The sequence below is a fragment of the Asterias rubens genome, chromosome 12 (genome assembly GCF_902459465.1).
Source record: "Asterias rubens chromosome 12, eAstRub1.3, whole genome shotgun sequence".
In the NCBI taxonomy this organism is placed as follows: domain Eukaryota; kingdom Metazoa; phylum Echinodermata; class Asteroidea; order Forcipulatida; family Asteriidae; genus Asterias; species Asterias rubens.
Window position 1 is genome coordinate 15,401,194 of NC_047073.1, and position 16,162 is coordinate 15,417,355.

Below are 16,162 nucleotides of genomic sequence, written 5' to 3' on the forward strand. Positions count from 1 at the left end.
TAATCCATTGATACATTTAGGTTTGCCTGAACTAAAGTAGAAGCCCAGGGGTGGATTTCACAAAGAGGACTAGGACTAGTCTTATCTCGAGTTAGGACCAGTTACTCGTCCTAACTTAGGACTATCAATGCAATTTGTATATCTCCTAGGACTAGTCCTAAGTTAGGACTAGTCCTAAGTTAGTCCCTGAGGCAGATTTCACAAAGAGCTGAGATTGATCGTAAAGGCAAAGTATACCTTTGTTTTTTGGGACCGTTTGATTGTTTTAGTCCTAAATAAGTGTACATGTGTATAACAAAACTGAAATGTAAAAATTTCATTTTAAAGCAATCGCACAACATCGGTAAACAGTATTGTTCAAAGGCCCACACTTCGTGTATCACAACTTATATATAAAATAACAAACCTGTGAAAATTTAGGCTCAATCGGTCATCGGAGTCGGGAGAAAATAACGGAAAACCCACCCTTGTTTCTGCACGTTTCGCCGTGTCATGACATGTGTTTAAAATAAATCTGTTATTCTCGATATCGAGAATTGATAATTGTTTTATTGTTTTCTCAAAAAGTAAAGCATTTCATGGAATAATATTTCAAGGGAAGTCTTTCACCATTACCTTCTGTAAACCCTGTAAGTTATTTGTAAATCTGTGAACTTTAAATTTTTGTTTTGTTCAGGAAGTGTCCAATGGCTTTAAAAGCTGGTCTTGTTTTTATGGTATCGCCGAAAAATTGGGAGTGAATAATTATGCCCATGCAGAAAGAATAATCCCTGATAAGAATACACAACCTCTATAGTCAGAGGAATTCAAATTTAAGCAATAGGTGGTGACTAGGCAAGTCATTGTACTCTAGTAAAATCTAATTCGCAACGGCTTATTAAAATGGCGCTATTTACAGCATACAGTGATTGCATTGGTCACAACACATGTGACTTTAAAAAAAAATTAAATTCTGCAAATATTGCCAGGTCGCCAACAAATATTTTCTCAAGACATTTGCAAAGTCGGCAATATTTCAAAAGATTTTTTTGATAAAAGTTGCGACGTTGGTAATACTTGCAAAGATATCTGAAGTGAATGGTATACCTCTTTAGCACCACCATGAAATCATATTCACATAACCATTTGTAATTCGTTTGCAGCATGGAGCCAGTCAGCTCACCTGAACTCTCTCCCCACCATGACGGGGATCGGCTAAGTGAGCTCACAGCCCTGGTGCGCAAGGGCGAACACCGGGGGATGTTTGTGGACCGTATGCCCCCCGGGATCCAGCGAGTTATACGAGACAACAATCTACAGTTCCTTCGCAATCGGGCCATCTACGACCCGGACTACTTCACCTTTCTATACGCCCTTGCTACGTGCAATATGGTAAGATGGATACTAGACTACAGTAGGTTTTCCCCTGCTGGTGAGGGAGGGGCACCAGTGAGTGAAGTGAAACCTTTGGTTTTTGCCCTAAGAATGAACTTCTACAAAAAGTAGTTAATAATAATAATAATAATAATAATAATAATAATAATAATAATAATAAATCTTATAAAGCGCTGGTACCTAGAAAACTATTCACTGCGCTAAAATATGACCAAGGGAAAAATTAATGGTAGGCTTGACTGAAGAGGTAAGTTTTGAGATTGGATTTGAATGAAGAAATGTCAGGTTGTGATCTAAGGGTGAGAGGCAAGCCGTTCCACAGGCGGGGGGGCTGCAACCGAGAAACTTCTATCCCCATAAGTTTTCAACCTGGAAGGTGGAACGGCAAGCAAGTTGGCAACACTGGACCTTAGCTGGCGAACGGACCTGAACCTCTCCCGTTTCCCTCACTCTATAAGCTGTTCCCAGCATAGGAGATACAAAGTGTTAGCGCAGACATCACGCTATAGTTTCTTAAGTCCAAAAATTGTATCTGGATTGTGCTGTACATTGTATCTATCAAGAAAATTCTCTGTTCATAAAAACGTATGTCTGCGTGTATTTGTTTTGTGTGACCATGCAATTTGAACAAGATACAACATTTTGGCAATCTCAAACTTGCTCGTAATTACTATTTGTGACCCACTCTGTGAAAATGAGTCACATGCCGCCCAGTGCAATATTAAGTTATGGACAGTTTAATGTGGAAAATGTAAAAAAAAAATATAAAAAAACTTACTTTTAGGCAATAAAGCTATGAATACAACAATTTTGTGATCATACTTATGTCTAGTTTGTATCCTTTTGCACACAATGGCAGTTTAAAATATAATTTTACTTGTAATTCGTTTAAATAAAAATGGTGTAGTGGCTCATTTCAAACGGGAGTGACTCAGCAACGCGATACACCCCAAAGCTTAGACACATACCAAATTACTGCTGCTGATGTGTTCTTTCCAGCCATGCATATAACTCAATTCCTGAAATTGCCTACATGTGACTCATTTTCACAGAGCGGGTCACATTTTAGGAGGTACAATGTTATTGCATTGACCTGATGATATATCTTTTGATGATAATGCAATATCTGGATAGACACCTTGATCCCAACTTTACATGATATCTTCCCTGTAGTCCCTTACATTGAGCAATCAATATGACTCCTTAGCAGTCACCAGCCTCCAGCTAGCCTTCCAGTTCCTATTCAACACATACTTCAGAACAAAGAAGAAGTTAAGGTGAGTAGTGGTACAATTTAAATTTCTGTAATTTTATTTATTTTTGATCAAATAAAAAGCCCCATTCCCTTAAAGGATTCAGGTACTTTTTGTAACACAAAACACAATGTCCACAGATTCACATTAAACTTACATTGTTTGAAGATAATGATAGTAGAAAGCATACCTTTAAATATTAGTTGCTGAGGTGCTATAGTTTTTGAGAAATGAGTAAAACAATGTCATGAAAATACCTTTTTACATGCTAAAATAATTTTTGTCTCATGATCACTGAGACGAAAATTATTTTCACAACATTATTTTACTAATTTCCCAAAAACTACAGCACCTCAGCAAGTAATATTTTCAGGGAAGCTTTATACCATCGTTATCTTCAAATTGTGTAAGTTTAATGTAAATCTGTGGACATAGTGTTTTTTGTCCTACAAAATATACACTGTCCTACAAAAAGAACACAAACCCTTTAAGTTGACCGCCTAGCTGCCGCTTCTCATGTTGTATTGTGAACTTGGGTGTGATCCCTGGCTACACAGCAGTTAACAATTGCATGGCTTCTGACTGGCACCCCGACCATGAAAGATATTAACAAACATGGAGACTGCCAATATGGAGCACAAGAACGTTAATCTGGAGGTTGATGGTTCAAACACCGCTCTAGTCAATTTGTCTTTGTTCAACCCCAAATCATTAATGTATTTTTTTTACAAACAACCCATTCCAGCCAGCTCGGTATGGTCTAAGCTTCATTAAAGAAAGAGGCCAGAATAATACATCCTTTTTGTGATTACCAACTCACACCTGTTATCTCCATGTAATTCCATGTAATAATAGCAATAATACTAATAATAGTATTTGTTTCTCTTAGGTGTGACATATCAGAGTGGTGCTCTTGTATCGAGATACTTGTTGCTAACAGCAAAGAGGTTTGTTACTGGGCTCTCAACTTCATGGCTAGTCCACAAGGCCAGGCGTACATCAAGTGAGTTTCTTCTTCTATTTGGTATTACCTGGGAAAGTGTTTTTTTGCCACAGCAATTGTCGTGGTGCCCTGTGCTTTTGCTGTGGTGCCCTTTGCACAAAAGTGCCCCTAAACCAGAGGCAAATTGCTGTGCCCCTGCAAGGATGATATTCGAGTCCTGATGATTACTTTCAGTGTATAATAAGGGAATCAATGTGTGGTGAAGAGGTTTTCAACTAGTGGTTTTCAACTAGTGGTTTAATCCCAACGAGGCCTGGTTCTTAGAACCAGGCCTCGGCGGGTTTAAACCACTAGTTGAAAACTTTGATTCCCATTCATAAATACCCTTTCGGTCAAAATCATCAACACTTTTTGGTTAAAAAGTAAAATAAATGCAACAATTTTAATTGTTTAATGATTTCTTTCAACACAACACCTCTCCAGCTATGAAATGGTAAAGCCCTTCGCAACCCTCAGGTAAACAACTCCTTAAAAGGGAATGCTGTGCGCGTCGCGCGTATCGCGTGATGTGGCACAACTGTTTCAGCCGTTGCTCTCGACCAATAGGAATGAAGAAACTGTCTTATAAGATCAGGTGCAAGCTCGCGTATCACGTCCATGTTTCAACACTTTTTACTAGTCATAAACAAAGGTTTATACACACCCACGTGACGCGCTCTCCACCAATAGGAATAGCGAAACTGTCTGAGGTATTTATGAATGACCAATTAAAGGAATTGGGTACTTTTTGTAACACATAACACAATGTCCACAGATTTACATTAGACTTACATCAATTGAAGATAATGATAGTAGAAAGTGTACCTTAAAATATTAGTTGCTGAGGTGCTGTAGTTTTTAAGCAAATGAGTAAAACAATGTCATGAAAATACGTTTTTACATGCTAAAATAAATGTTGTCTCATGATCACTGAGTCGAAAAAAATTTTCATGACATTGTTTTACTCATTTTTCAAAAACTACAGCACCTCAGCAAGTAATATTTTAAGGTACACTTTTTACTATCATTATCTTCAAACTGTGTAAGTTAAGTGTAAATATGAAGACATTGTGTTTTTTGTCCTACAAAAAGTACATAGACCCTTTAAAAACTCTTTTGACCCAAAATGAAAAACCAAAGAATCTTAAAAGATTAACTTATAAATAACTTGTCTTTCTACCCCGTTCTCATTATTCCAGACAATTCCTTTTAGAATGTCCGATGCTACTGCCAGAGGTCCGCATGGCTTTCTGTCGCATCATGCAGTACATCGTGGAGCATTTCATCTCCTATACCCGCTCCACAGACTCCCCTCAACTGAACTCCATCATTGAGTATCTACTCTCGCTGCTAGACAGGGAGGTACCAGACCACTGCAAGACGTGTCAGCAGTACTTTCTGCTCCTTAGTGCTTACTTGGATGCGGTGAGTAAAACCTAGCCCCATAAATTGGTCCAGTCCACTCTGTATCCTTGGCCCCAGCACCATTGACATCAATTTCTTTGGTTTTGTTTTGTTGAGTTCCCTTAACCACTTATCAACAATTGCTACAATTGAAGAAACCCGACTAATAATGAGAGCGTGTGCACGCTTCAAAGACGGGCAAGTTGTCAAGATCATAGAGAAAGTTTGCACTGAAAAATCATTTGATTTTTTTTTCCAAAATGTGTGATGTTTTTTTTTAACAAATCCAGGCGTAGGGCTATCTCTCTGTATGGTTCATAATGCAGATCGTTGCAGATCGTTTTTAAGAAATTTATATTAATGGTGCTGGGGCCAAGGATATGGAGTGGATTGGACCAGTTTATGGGGCTAAGTAAAACCCAGATTCTGTTCTCTTGTCCTAATCGTTCCTCTTGTTCTAGCCTGGTCCCCTGTCTCTATCCGCAAGGTTAAAGACAGGCACTGGTTCCCCAAGCGCCCAATGATTTTATCTGATACAATGATTTGGTTAGATAAACGTGCTGTGACGTAATCTTTCCAAATCTGTGTTATGATTTGTGCGAGGTGATGTAGTGTCCGTCTCCTTGCACTTTCTTTCGATCATCTGCTCGAGCGTCTGGTGCATAATGTGGTGTACATCATGTAGTTTTATTCACTATGTATATGTGTGAACTGAATGCAAATCCCTGTGTGAAGTGACTGCGAGGTCAAAGGTGCATTTGGCAACATCTTGTCAGGCAGGCATCTCGTGTTATAAACAAGCCTCAAAGTGTGACGTCATTAAGCCTTTCTGGAAATTTCCTCATAAGTGTAGGTGAAATGACCTCTCTGAATCAACCTGCGCTGAATTAATGAATATTCAGATGGTAGTAAGCATGTGACCTCATTGATCATAACGATGACCTTTGTCTTGTTATTTCTCAGGATATCATGTGCTGCCAGCATCTATTTAATAAGTCAGCATTTCGTCATCTTATAACATTCCTCTTAGGTAAGGAGGATCCTCAGAGTGAAGAGGTGAGTTCCAGACATTTTAGACATTTTTTATTTTGTTTTATTTGTTTATTTATTTCCAGGCAAACAGTACATACAAAGAATAGGCAATAAAAAATAAGACTACACAGAGAACAAGCCTGGGGATAACCAAAATAGCGAAAATAATCACTATCTAAAGGCGATCCAGACAATAAAAATAACAAAGGCACAAAAGGGCACAAGGACAAAAACGACATGAAAATTTGAAAAATTGCACATCTAATACCATATCAAATATAAATATAAATAAAATCTATAGACAATCAATTAAAATCCAAATAAGGGCATGACAGCAAATTTGGTATAAAAAAAATGGATTAACCAGAAAAGACCACACATCCTCGCTCCTTTCATAAAAGGTAGGATGCCAATCATTTTCCCTTTAATTATTCCTTTAACCTTAATACTTGATGTCCTACAAAGCCAATAATACATTACATTACCCCTGTTCAGTCCCTTGAAACCTTTAAATACATCAGGGGCCAATTTCAAATAAAGTTCAGAATCATCTTAAAATGGGGATCGATCTCAATTGCCAAGGAAAATGTGGTGTAACAGTAGAAATCACTACGGCAATATTGGCAATATGGAAAGGTTTGCGGTAACACCATGTAATGACTGTCTCTAAATGAGTTGGGGGGGGGGTGGTTCTGAAAAGAACCGTTGGTTTCAGTATGCTCTGATCGTCTTGCCAATGGATTATATCCCCAAATTCAAACCCTGGTTTGGGAAATGAAGCTCAATGATGTACAACTTCAGATGATTCAGAACACAGTACCCCTCTACAGGTCGCACAGGAGAGGGTGTTTTGAGTTGACTGCTTTGGGGAAAATGGCCTCTACAGGGAAACTTGTAAAAGCCAATCCACAAAGTGTTCCCGGCAGGATTCAACCAGGGTCATATAGAGGTGGAAGGCGAGGAAAGATACCACGACGCCAACCTGACGACATGAACAACTCAATGTTTATTTCTTCTTGACTTTCCTTGTGTTTCCTACCTCCAAGACTGACTTGTCAATGACTTTCCAACTTCTTTCAGGACATGCAAACCAGACGGTGGACGTCGCTACAGACCAGAGAGTTTGGATTCCTTCATACAATGCTAGCAGTCATGATACTGTACTGTGACGCTTCAAAACTAAGAACAGTTGGTAAGTTCAGAAATCTGTGTTAAAAACTTAATCTTTAGGGAAGTGATTTCTTCGTTTTAAACCGGGAATCTTTTTTTGCGCCCCCCCCCCAAAAAAAAAAAAAAAATCAAGGCCGTAAAAACATGAAGATAAAAACTGTATGAAATGCCCCATATTGCAAAGTAGGGTTATTAAAACTAAAGATAAATGTATATAAGCAGGCTTCTTGCTCCCAAGCTTTCACGCTTCTTGCTCCCAAGCTTTCACGCTCCTTGCTCCCAAGCTTTCACGCTTCTTGCTCCCAAGCTTTCACGCTTTGAGCTCACAGTTCATTTTTTTTAAAACAACCTATCACATCCCTGAATCTTGCATTGACTATACTGTTTCGAGTGCAGTGTGTTGTTTTCATGTTAGTTTAAAATTGTTGAATAAAATCTCCAAATTATTATATACACGAATTGCGAGTTTGGAAGTGTAAAAATGCTGTATCACGCTAAGCTTGTCGCTGATGTATATACAAAACCTTAAAGGGACACATTGCATTTTGGGCTTTAAAAGCGTTTTGTATGGTTGGAAAGATGTTTTAAAAAGTTTAATATAATGATGCGCACAAATATCCTTTTACCTTGTGAACTAACACGGTCCGTAATCTTGTAAAGTGAAACATTTGTTCCACAACATTGCTGACTGTGTTAGTTGGTGAGGATGCCATGCGCATAAATCCCTTTTGAGTACAGATCTAGGGGTTTGACAACACAGGGTTTCGATCAGTATACTCAAAGAGCAAACTGATTGAAACGCCGAGTTGTCAATCCACCTGTTCTTCTCAAAACCACACATGGTGTCACCACAAACCTCGCTTGATTAAACTGTTCAAGTGGTAGATTAATCTCTCTTTTTTTTGTTTATTGATGTAAATTCAGAGCAAGGTGACTATCCATCAAGACAAAGGACGCTAATCATCCCGACTGATAAACCACTGCCGATGCCCATCGATATGGAACAAATCCTGTGTGGACCGAGGGGTGTCAAGTACATCAGAGAGGTGTGTTATGTAGATCTATTCAGTTCTTATATCCATGTTTTGATTTGTCATCTTTTTTTTTATTCACCTTAGTATGAAGGCCTCATGTGTACATGGAGGTCAGCTCAATACAATGTCCCTTTATTTTTTAAGAACCAAATGTCAATCCTGTATAATTGCCATGCACAATGATCGACAAAGTTAGTGCATACAGAATCTCGGGCATAATATTGTTATTATTATTATTATTATTATAATAATAAATATTCTTCCTCTTTTAGTCTGATTTCCGATTTTTTGCCATTGGAAAAATTTGAAAATGTGTGATTCCAGAGCCTGAGAGAGTCTATTAAAGTCTACTCCATGTGTACATGTAGGTCAGTCCTTGTACTCAATAAATTGTTCCTACTTTTTTCCAAGAACAATATATTATGTCTTGTTTAATAAAGACAACGTAAGTGGATATTGGCACTTTAAAAATGTCTATTATTGTTATTGATAGACTTCTTTCACTGCCGTCGATTTCATAAAGAGTTAGGACTCGTCTTATCTCAAGTTAGGATGAGTAATTCGTCCTAACTTAGGATTAATCTTAAGGTCTGCATGCTACAGCGCAGGGTTGGGACTCGTCCGAAGTTCTTAGATTAGTCAGAAAGTTAGGAAGAGTTTTGTGAAATCGACGGCTGATGTCGCACATGGATAGTGTCTGCCGTGATCTACCATTTCATAATGTATGTAAAGACACAGTGCGCATATAATCGCATACCTATCACCTAAACTGCCACTTTACAGTAACTGTTCTTTTCTGCAGGTGATTCTGATGTTCCGAGAGGTACCCAACGTGACAACTGCCTTGTTAGATATGCTACTACACTGCTGCTACTGCAATGATAACTTCACCTTATCGGTCATGCTAATGATTCACGTAAGTTTATCTTTGTTTGTTTGTTTGTTTGTTTGTTTGTTTAGATGATCTTCCCATCAAGGGAACTCGGCAAACTCCCACAAGGAGATATAAACACCAAACTGGCAACAGCCAATCTCTCTCATAAACATTGGTTTAACGTCTATGATTATGAATTGCACAAATCAAGAAATCGTACAAATCAAGAAAAAAGTAACAAGAGTCACTCAAAATCGCGTGGTTTTCCTTTTACCACTGTCCTCGTCGACTAACACGGTCTGCCATTTATGGGAGTCAAATGTTTGACTCCCATAATGGTCGACCGTGTTAGTCCGCAAAGTTAAAGGAAAACCACGCAATTTCAAGGCAAATTTGTGTGGATCGTTGTTGTATTTTACTTTTAAACCATCTTCCTAACCATATGCATTTTATAGCAAACGGTTACAAACGCTTTTCAAAGACCAACTCGACCGATCCAAGGCAACGTGTTCCTTTAATTTGGTTAATCTGTTATTGCCTTATTTTATGCTGTATACATATTGCTTTGTTTTGTGCTTTAACTAATGTTCTGAACTGATATAGCATTGAAATGATACTTTTAACCCTGTGATGTGATTGTTAAGAAGTTTATTGTCATCCTTGCATTATTTTGGTTAATATGTTGTTGACATTGTTGTGTGCTTCAATTATTGTTCTGGCATTAATGATTGAATATATTTTTGATGTGTTTATTCTCGATTGTGTTTTTGTTCTGTACTGCTGAACCCACTTCCTTATGACCATCCTGTATCACTGAAAAACTGTTTTTTCTTCATATTTTATTTGCATCTTTTGTAGTGTTCGTGTAAGTTCATAGCTGGGATCCAGTGTTTTTAATGAATGTTTGTTTCTGTGGAACCTTTTATTCTTTTTTTCTTTATTGTATTACTGTAGTTTTGGTGTGAGCTAGGATCCAGTATTTTTAAGGATTGTGTGTTTCTGTGGAACCTTTGGTTCTTTTTTATCTTTAGTTCATTTTTGTAGTTTTGGTGTGAACTAGGATCCAGTATTTCTAATGAACTTTAAAAAAAACACACAATTTATTGCATTTTTGTAGTTTGTATGTGAGCTCGGATCCAGTGTTTCTAATGAATGTGTAATGTTTTTCTCTGTCAATTTATGTACATGTATATATATATTTTTGTGCATTTTTGTAGTTTTAATGCGAGCTAATAATTGGTACTTTTAACGAAAGTATAATGTGTTTGTTTTGGTAACCTGTTGTTCTTTTATCTTTGTTGCATTTTTGTAGTTTTTATGTGAGCTAGGATCTAGTGTTTTTAACGAATGTGTAGTGTTTTTCTCTTTAAACTTTAATTTAATTTTTATTGCATTTTTGTAGTTTTTATGTGAGCTAGGATCTAGTGTTTTTAACGAATGTGTAGTGTTTTTCTCTTTAAACTTTAATTTAATTTTTATTGCATTTTTGTAGTTTTTATGTGAGCTAGGATCTAGTGTTTTTAACGAATGTGTAGTGTTTTTCTCTTTAAACTTTAATTTAATTTTTAATGCATTTTTGTAGTTTTTATGTGAGCTAGGATCCAGTGTTTTTAATGGAAGGGTATAGTGTTTTTCGCTGTAACCTTTTGTTTTATTTTTATTGCATTTTCATAGTTTTTTGAGAGTAAGCTTTTTGTACTATGATCTTGTTAATTGGTGGTATTTTTGATTGGCAGACAATACCTTGAATCTAATCCTTTGTTTCTGATTGGTCCATACAGGATCAGGTGTCTTCAGCGCCCACCATTGAGCTTAAGCATATCTTCATCCTACTACTTGAGTTATTGATGATGGAGGACCCCCTGCAAGGCAAGAGACTCAAACTCGCTGTTGAGGGCAACAACAACAATGGACTGCTGGGTAAGTTTAGGGTTCTATGTTGTTATCAGGGATGAGATTTCTCCGTTTTAAACCTGAAATTCAGTTTCCCCCCCCCCCCAAAAAAAACCAAAAAACACAAAGTTCATTTAAAAAATGAGGATAAAAACTATATAAAATAGCCTATCACATCCCTGTGCTATACATTAAGTTGTAATTAGGAAAAAAAAAAGTATTTAACAAGATGTGTTTCTTCTTTTAGCAAAAATCAGCATATGTTTTATCGCGATATTCACATTAATGGTAGGGGTTTGCCACGGTGTTTCTGGCATGGTTGTCAACCATAATATTACTATAAAAAAAATTATCTTATAATCCAAACTGTTATTAAGTGTTTTTTTTTGGGGGGGGGATGTTTGAGCATTCCCACAGTGGATATCTTCTAATAAAAAGATGATATTTCGTACAAACACCTTTTTTTAATGAATTTTACGCAGAGATTATTCGAAACTGCACGTCCACCGACAGTCGGCGATCGTATCAATGCATTAAGTTCCTGGTCCATTTATCCAACAAGTCACCAATGGCTAAGGAATATCTGATGACCATCTCGGGACGCTGGCAGTGGGCGGTCAACTGGCTCAAGAAGAAGGTATGGTCAAATCAATGGGAGACCCACGCCTGGAATTCCACGGAGGCCACAGAGGTCACATTTTTTTTGATGACATTTTGTTTTTACTTGACCCTTTCATAATTGTAATTTTTAACTTTATATATATATTTGTATTTTTATATTTTTACCTCGTCTTTAATGATTCCTGTAAGTGGCGGTTATCAATAATAAATAAATAATAAAAAAATGAAGAAGACAAAAAAAAGATTATTGTATTGTAGAAATATAAAATAAAATTAAATAAAAGTAGTGTTTGACAATCGCAATAGAATTATTAACATCTCTCTTCCCTTCACAGATGAGCGAGCACTACTGGCCACCTCAAAAAGGCTCCAACGAATCCTCGGCCGGAAGGTCATTCCAGCGCACCATCAGCGCCCAGGACACGCTTGCCGAAGCGACCGCCCTCCTGGATGAGCTCAACACACGGGATGGGGAGGATGACGAGGACATGGAAGATGACTCGAATAACAAGATGGAGGTCAATGGGTCATCTGAGGGGTCAGAGGTCAACGGGAATGAAGACAGCTCCGAGTCTTCCAAGACGCTGGTTCAGGATGATGTTGGTGATCTGGACGATATTGACACATAGTAAATACCACTACAGAAGAGTTGCCCTTTATTTTCCCTTCCTTGTATATCAAATGAAATGTAACTAATAATTATGGGGTCAAAGGTCAGAGTTCATGGGGAATTGAGACGGTTCTGAAGAATTATGCTTAAAATGTAGACAATAGACCTTATGCATTACGCATCCAACCGCCATCTTAGAGATGAAACGATTACGAAACAATCATAACGCACAGATTTGTACGCGCAACGCACATGACTGGCCAATAAACAACCACCTTTTTACCTGTCGGCGAGGGCGTCCTACTAAAATGACGTCATGTGCTTAAGGGGGCTAGATGTATGGTTGTACGCTCCCTAAAGTGAACGCTGCTAAAAGGAGTAAACCAACAAAATGATAAAAATTGTATTAGTGCCAAATGTTAAACAGGGCTTGCCTGGAGGTCACCTCTTGATAACAGTTGAGCCAAACATGTATAGTCCTAGTGTTTACTTTTGTTCTCAGGCTGTGTATTCGGCTCTTGGAACAAAGTATGAACATCTTTTTGAGGACAAGGGGTGCCATATGGTGTAGAGCCGGCCCAGGAGGGGTGGGGCTCTGGAAGGATGGGGCTCTACATACATGTAGGTTTTGATAGGCAAGATTATTTTTCTGAGGGTATAAAGAAAATTGGGAATCAGAAATAAGTAGGAAGAACATCATGACTACATTAGCAGTTACTGCATATATCCTATATGTATTTCATGGTAGTCCCGATGCACAAATATTGTACCAATTGCACTGGTACGTCAAAGTATATTGTAAATAAAACCAGACGGGTTGTAAGTAGACTCTCAGTTTTTATAGAAAAAAAAGAAGAAAATTGTAGAAAATATAAAGTGCGTGGTGACAAAAGAAAGCAATAGATCCCATGCCAGTAGTGGATATGGAATACTTGCGCCCAAGGGAGCACAATATTTTTCAATAATTTTGCCGCATTAGAGCAGTAGGACATTATAATGAGTTACTACTTTGCTGTAATAACCGATCTTTCAACACCAACAGGGTCGATTCTCTTTTAACGAGTCCTGTATATGTACAGTGTATGCATGAAGCCAATGGAGTGAGATACAATACACTCTGAGCCGTCTTGTGAGACCAAGGAACAGAAAGTTGCGTCACAAGAAATTTCAAGTTAATCTGGTCACTAGTTTTGTGAAGTCACTCTGTACGTCTACAGACGAATGTACACACAGTTATCGCCATGGCTTGGATCAGCCACGTCGTGTAGAGCCTTGACTTCATGTGTCTTCTTCTTCCTTTCAAGTGCTGCTTCAATAATTGACGATTACCGCACTGCGGCTGGGCGCACGCGCGAAACAATGAAACCGTAAGCCAAATCAGGTGCAAAATATTTATGGTGCGAGTAAAAACTGGCCAGCAAGATTACTTGCATTTGTATTGGTTTTATGCATCTGTTTGGATGAAAGTATCATTACATTACCGCAACAATGAAGACTTACCTGATGGGTGTAATCTTTCCTCGCCTTCCACCTCTAGGACCCCAGTTCAAATCCAGCCGGGAGGCACTATGTGGATTGGGTTTTCAGCCCCAACCTGACCGCTTGGGTTTTTCCCTAGAATAATTCTCTGGAGTTTTCTAAACTTCCTTGTCTTCTCTCCATTGGGTTCTTGGCTAGTACGGTGTTTAAGTTCTCTTTTCTGAGAGTCCTTGTCTTCACAACCAGAATAAATGAAATAAATAAATAAATAAATGAAATAAAATTTAACTGTTTTCTATTTACTGTTGTTTCCAATTTGAGGCTCTACACACAAATGGCTGATCATGCAAAGGGCGATTAGAGACAAACTACATATAGCCTTGTTGGACGCCAGTCTCCGTTGCATTGCACTGAAGGAGTCCAACCCGGGCTCAATTTTATGAAGCTGCTCAAGCAAAACATTGCTTAACAATTTTCTGCTAAGCAGAAATAATAATAGTAATAATAATAATAGTAATAATAATAAGACTTGTAATGTGCACTGATCCAATTTTTTTTTTTCTTTTTTTTTTTTAATACTATCCATTGAATACACAACTATTTTGTTACAACTAACACAGCTGATTATACGTCAAGTTATTTTTACACACTGAAACTTTCTTCCTAAAATAACCATGAACCCGGTTGTATGGATGGGTGTTTGTGTCTAACCTGCTTGCTTACGGGGGGTAGGTACTCCCGGTAATACTGATGCAGTAAATGACAAATGACTTTGCCTCCTCCGTGTCTGCGGCTGCATCCCGGTGTCATTTCACCACACAAACAATGAATACCATAAGCAGTTACAACATTGATAATTAAGCCCCACATCGTTCAACGGTGAAAATTTAGTTACAACTTTCATGCGTAAAGACAGTGGACACTATTGGTTCTTGTCAAAGACCAGTCTTCTCACTTGTTGTATTTTAACATTGTGCATACATAATAAATCTGTGAAAATTTGAGCTCAATTGGTCAGCAAAGTTGTGAGATAAAAATGAAAGAAAAAAACCCCTGTCACACGAAGTTGTGTGCTTTCAGATGCTTGATTTCGAGACCTAAAATTGTAAATCTGAGGTCTCATTCTGAAAATGTTTTATGTTATAAAACCCCTTACAAATATTCTGCCTTTTGCACTTCGCATGATAATGTCTTATTTTTACTAGAAACGTATCCACCCTGCTGGGTGTTCAAGGCGCAGAAATGAGCAGGATACAGTCACAAATTTTGAATTTGACATGGTAGTTTGGGTGGTATCCTTATTCTGTTAAGCATAATTTTTTTATGCTTAGCTACTTTTTGTGCTTATTTTTAAGCAGCTATATGAAATTGGGCCCTAGGCTGTTAAGAGGCAAACCATCAACCAAAAACACGTCGCTTATGCATTGTTTTGATGGTTTAAGTTATTAACAGATAATTAATTTCATACATCAGAGATTGGTGTGGCACTCTAAGTACTATGTGATAGCAATATTATGCAGATTCTTTGTCACACTTCCATGTATATATTAATTTTTAGAACAATTTAAGTTTGTACACAGAACAGTTTTGCAATTTGGAGAATGCAACTTCTCATCAAAAGTGTAGTTATTGTTTTAGTTTGGATATTGTTAGTAAACTTTTACGAGTTTGTTTTCTCTAATTCTTTAGTAGATTTTTTCAAATCAGTGTGGAATGGTATTTCTCTATCACAGTTGATGCTAATCTGATAGTTTGTAAGTTATTCACTCCATAAAAAAATGTTTTTCGAGGCCAACCTGTGAATGTAACACCATGGCAGATAATAATGCTGAGCCATTCATGTATATTTTGTAAATAAAATGTCATAAATTTGTTAGTTTTTAATTGCCATAAATCGGTTGTGTTTCATACCCTAAAAATATATTGTTTAGGAACAAAATTATCATTCTTATCTTAATTATTAGTGCAGATTATTTTACTCTAGTTTCCTTTTTTTCTAAAGGGGGGGGGGGGAATAGTATTGTTCCTATCCTAGAGGGACAACTTAAATTATTCAAATTAAGTAATGGTGCCATGGTACCAGTCTTTTTATTTCATGTTTTAAAAATAAGTGAGGTTTATCTTTTAAGATACAAGCTTTTTCCAGAAACACTAAAATATGATTTTGCAATTTATTTCAATACTGTTGTTTTATTTGTGTGTAACCTATAAATCTGAAATTTTGAAAATTTGTTTTATGGTGCTCAGAAGAATATTTACTCATTATTTTAACCCCTTGTTATTTTGAGTTTTCAAACTCACCAGCGAAAAAAAAATGGAATTGTAGAATTGTCCAGCTTTTAAATTTTTTTGAGTTGTTCTCACATTAAATTCATTGTACATTATGGTCATGATCTGGAATTTTTTGGTTCAAATGTTATAGAAAATAATCTACAA

At 37.2% G+C, this 16,162-nt stretch overlaps 1 protein-coding gene across 1 annotated transcript in view; it reads left to right on the forward strand.

Annotated features, from left to right (window-relative positions):
- Nucleotides 1-14,700, forward strand: part of LOC117297528 (ubiquitin carboxyl-terminal hydrolase 24-like) — a 58,285-nt gene extending 43,585 nt beyond the window's left edge. The window contains exons 42-52 of the mRNA XM_033780615.1: nucleotides 1,143-1,371; nucleotides 2,548-2,651; nucleotides 3,517-3,630; nucleotides 4,809-5,034; nucleotides 5,977-6,069; nucleotides 7,126-7,237; nucleotides 8,140-8,261; nucleotides 9,052-9,165; nucleotides 10,905-11,043; nucleotides 11,499-11,653; nucleotides 11,973-14,700. Of these exons, the coding sequence (XP_033636506.1) occupies nucleotides 1,143-1,371; nucleotides 2,548-2,651; nucleotides 3,517-3,630; nucleotides 4,809-5,034; nucleotides 5,977-6,069; nucleotides 7,126-7,237; nucleotides 8,140-8,261; nucleotides 9,052-9,165; nucleotides 10,905-11,043; nucleotides 11,499-11,653; nucleotides 11,973-12,266 (1,702 nt within the window). The 3' untranslated portion in view covers nucleotides 12,267-14,700. The remainder of the gene's footprint in view (nucleotides 1-1,142; nucleotides 1,372-2,547; nucleotides 2,652-3,516; nucleotides 3,631-4,808; nucleotides 5,035-5,976; nucleotides 6,070-7,125; nucleotides 7,238-8,139; nucleotides 8,262-9,051; nucleotides 9,166-10,904; nucleotides 11,044-11,498; nucleotides 11,654-11,972) is intronic.
- The last annotated feature ends 1,462 nt before the right edge of the window (nucleotides 14,701-16,162 follow it).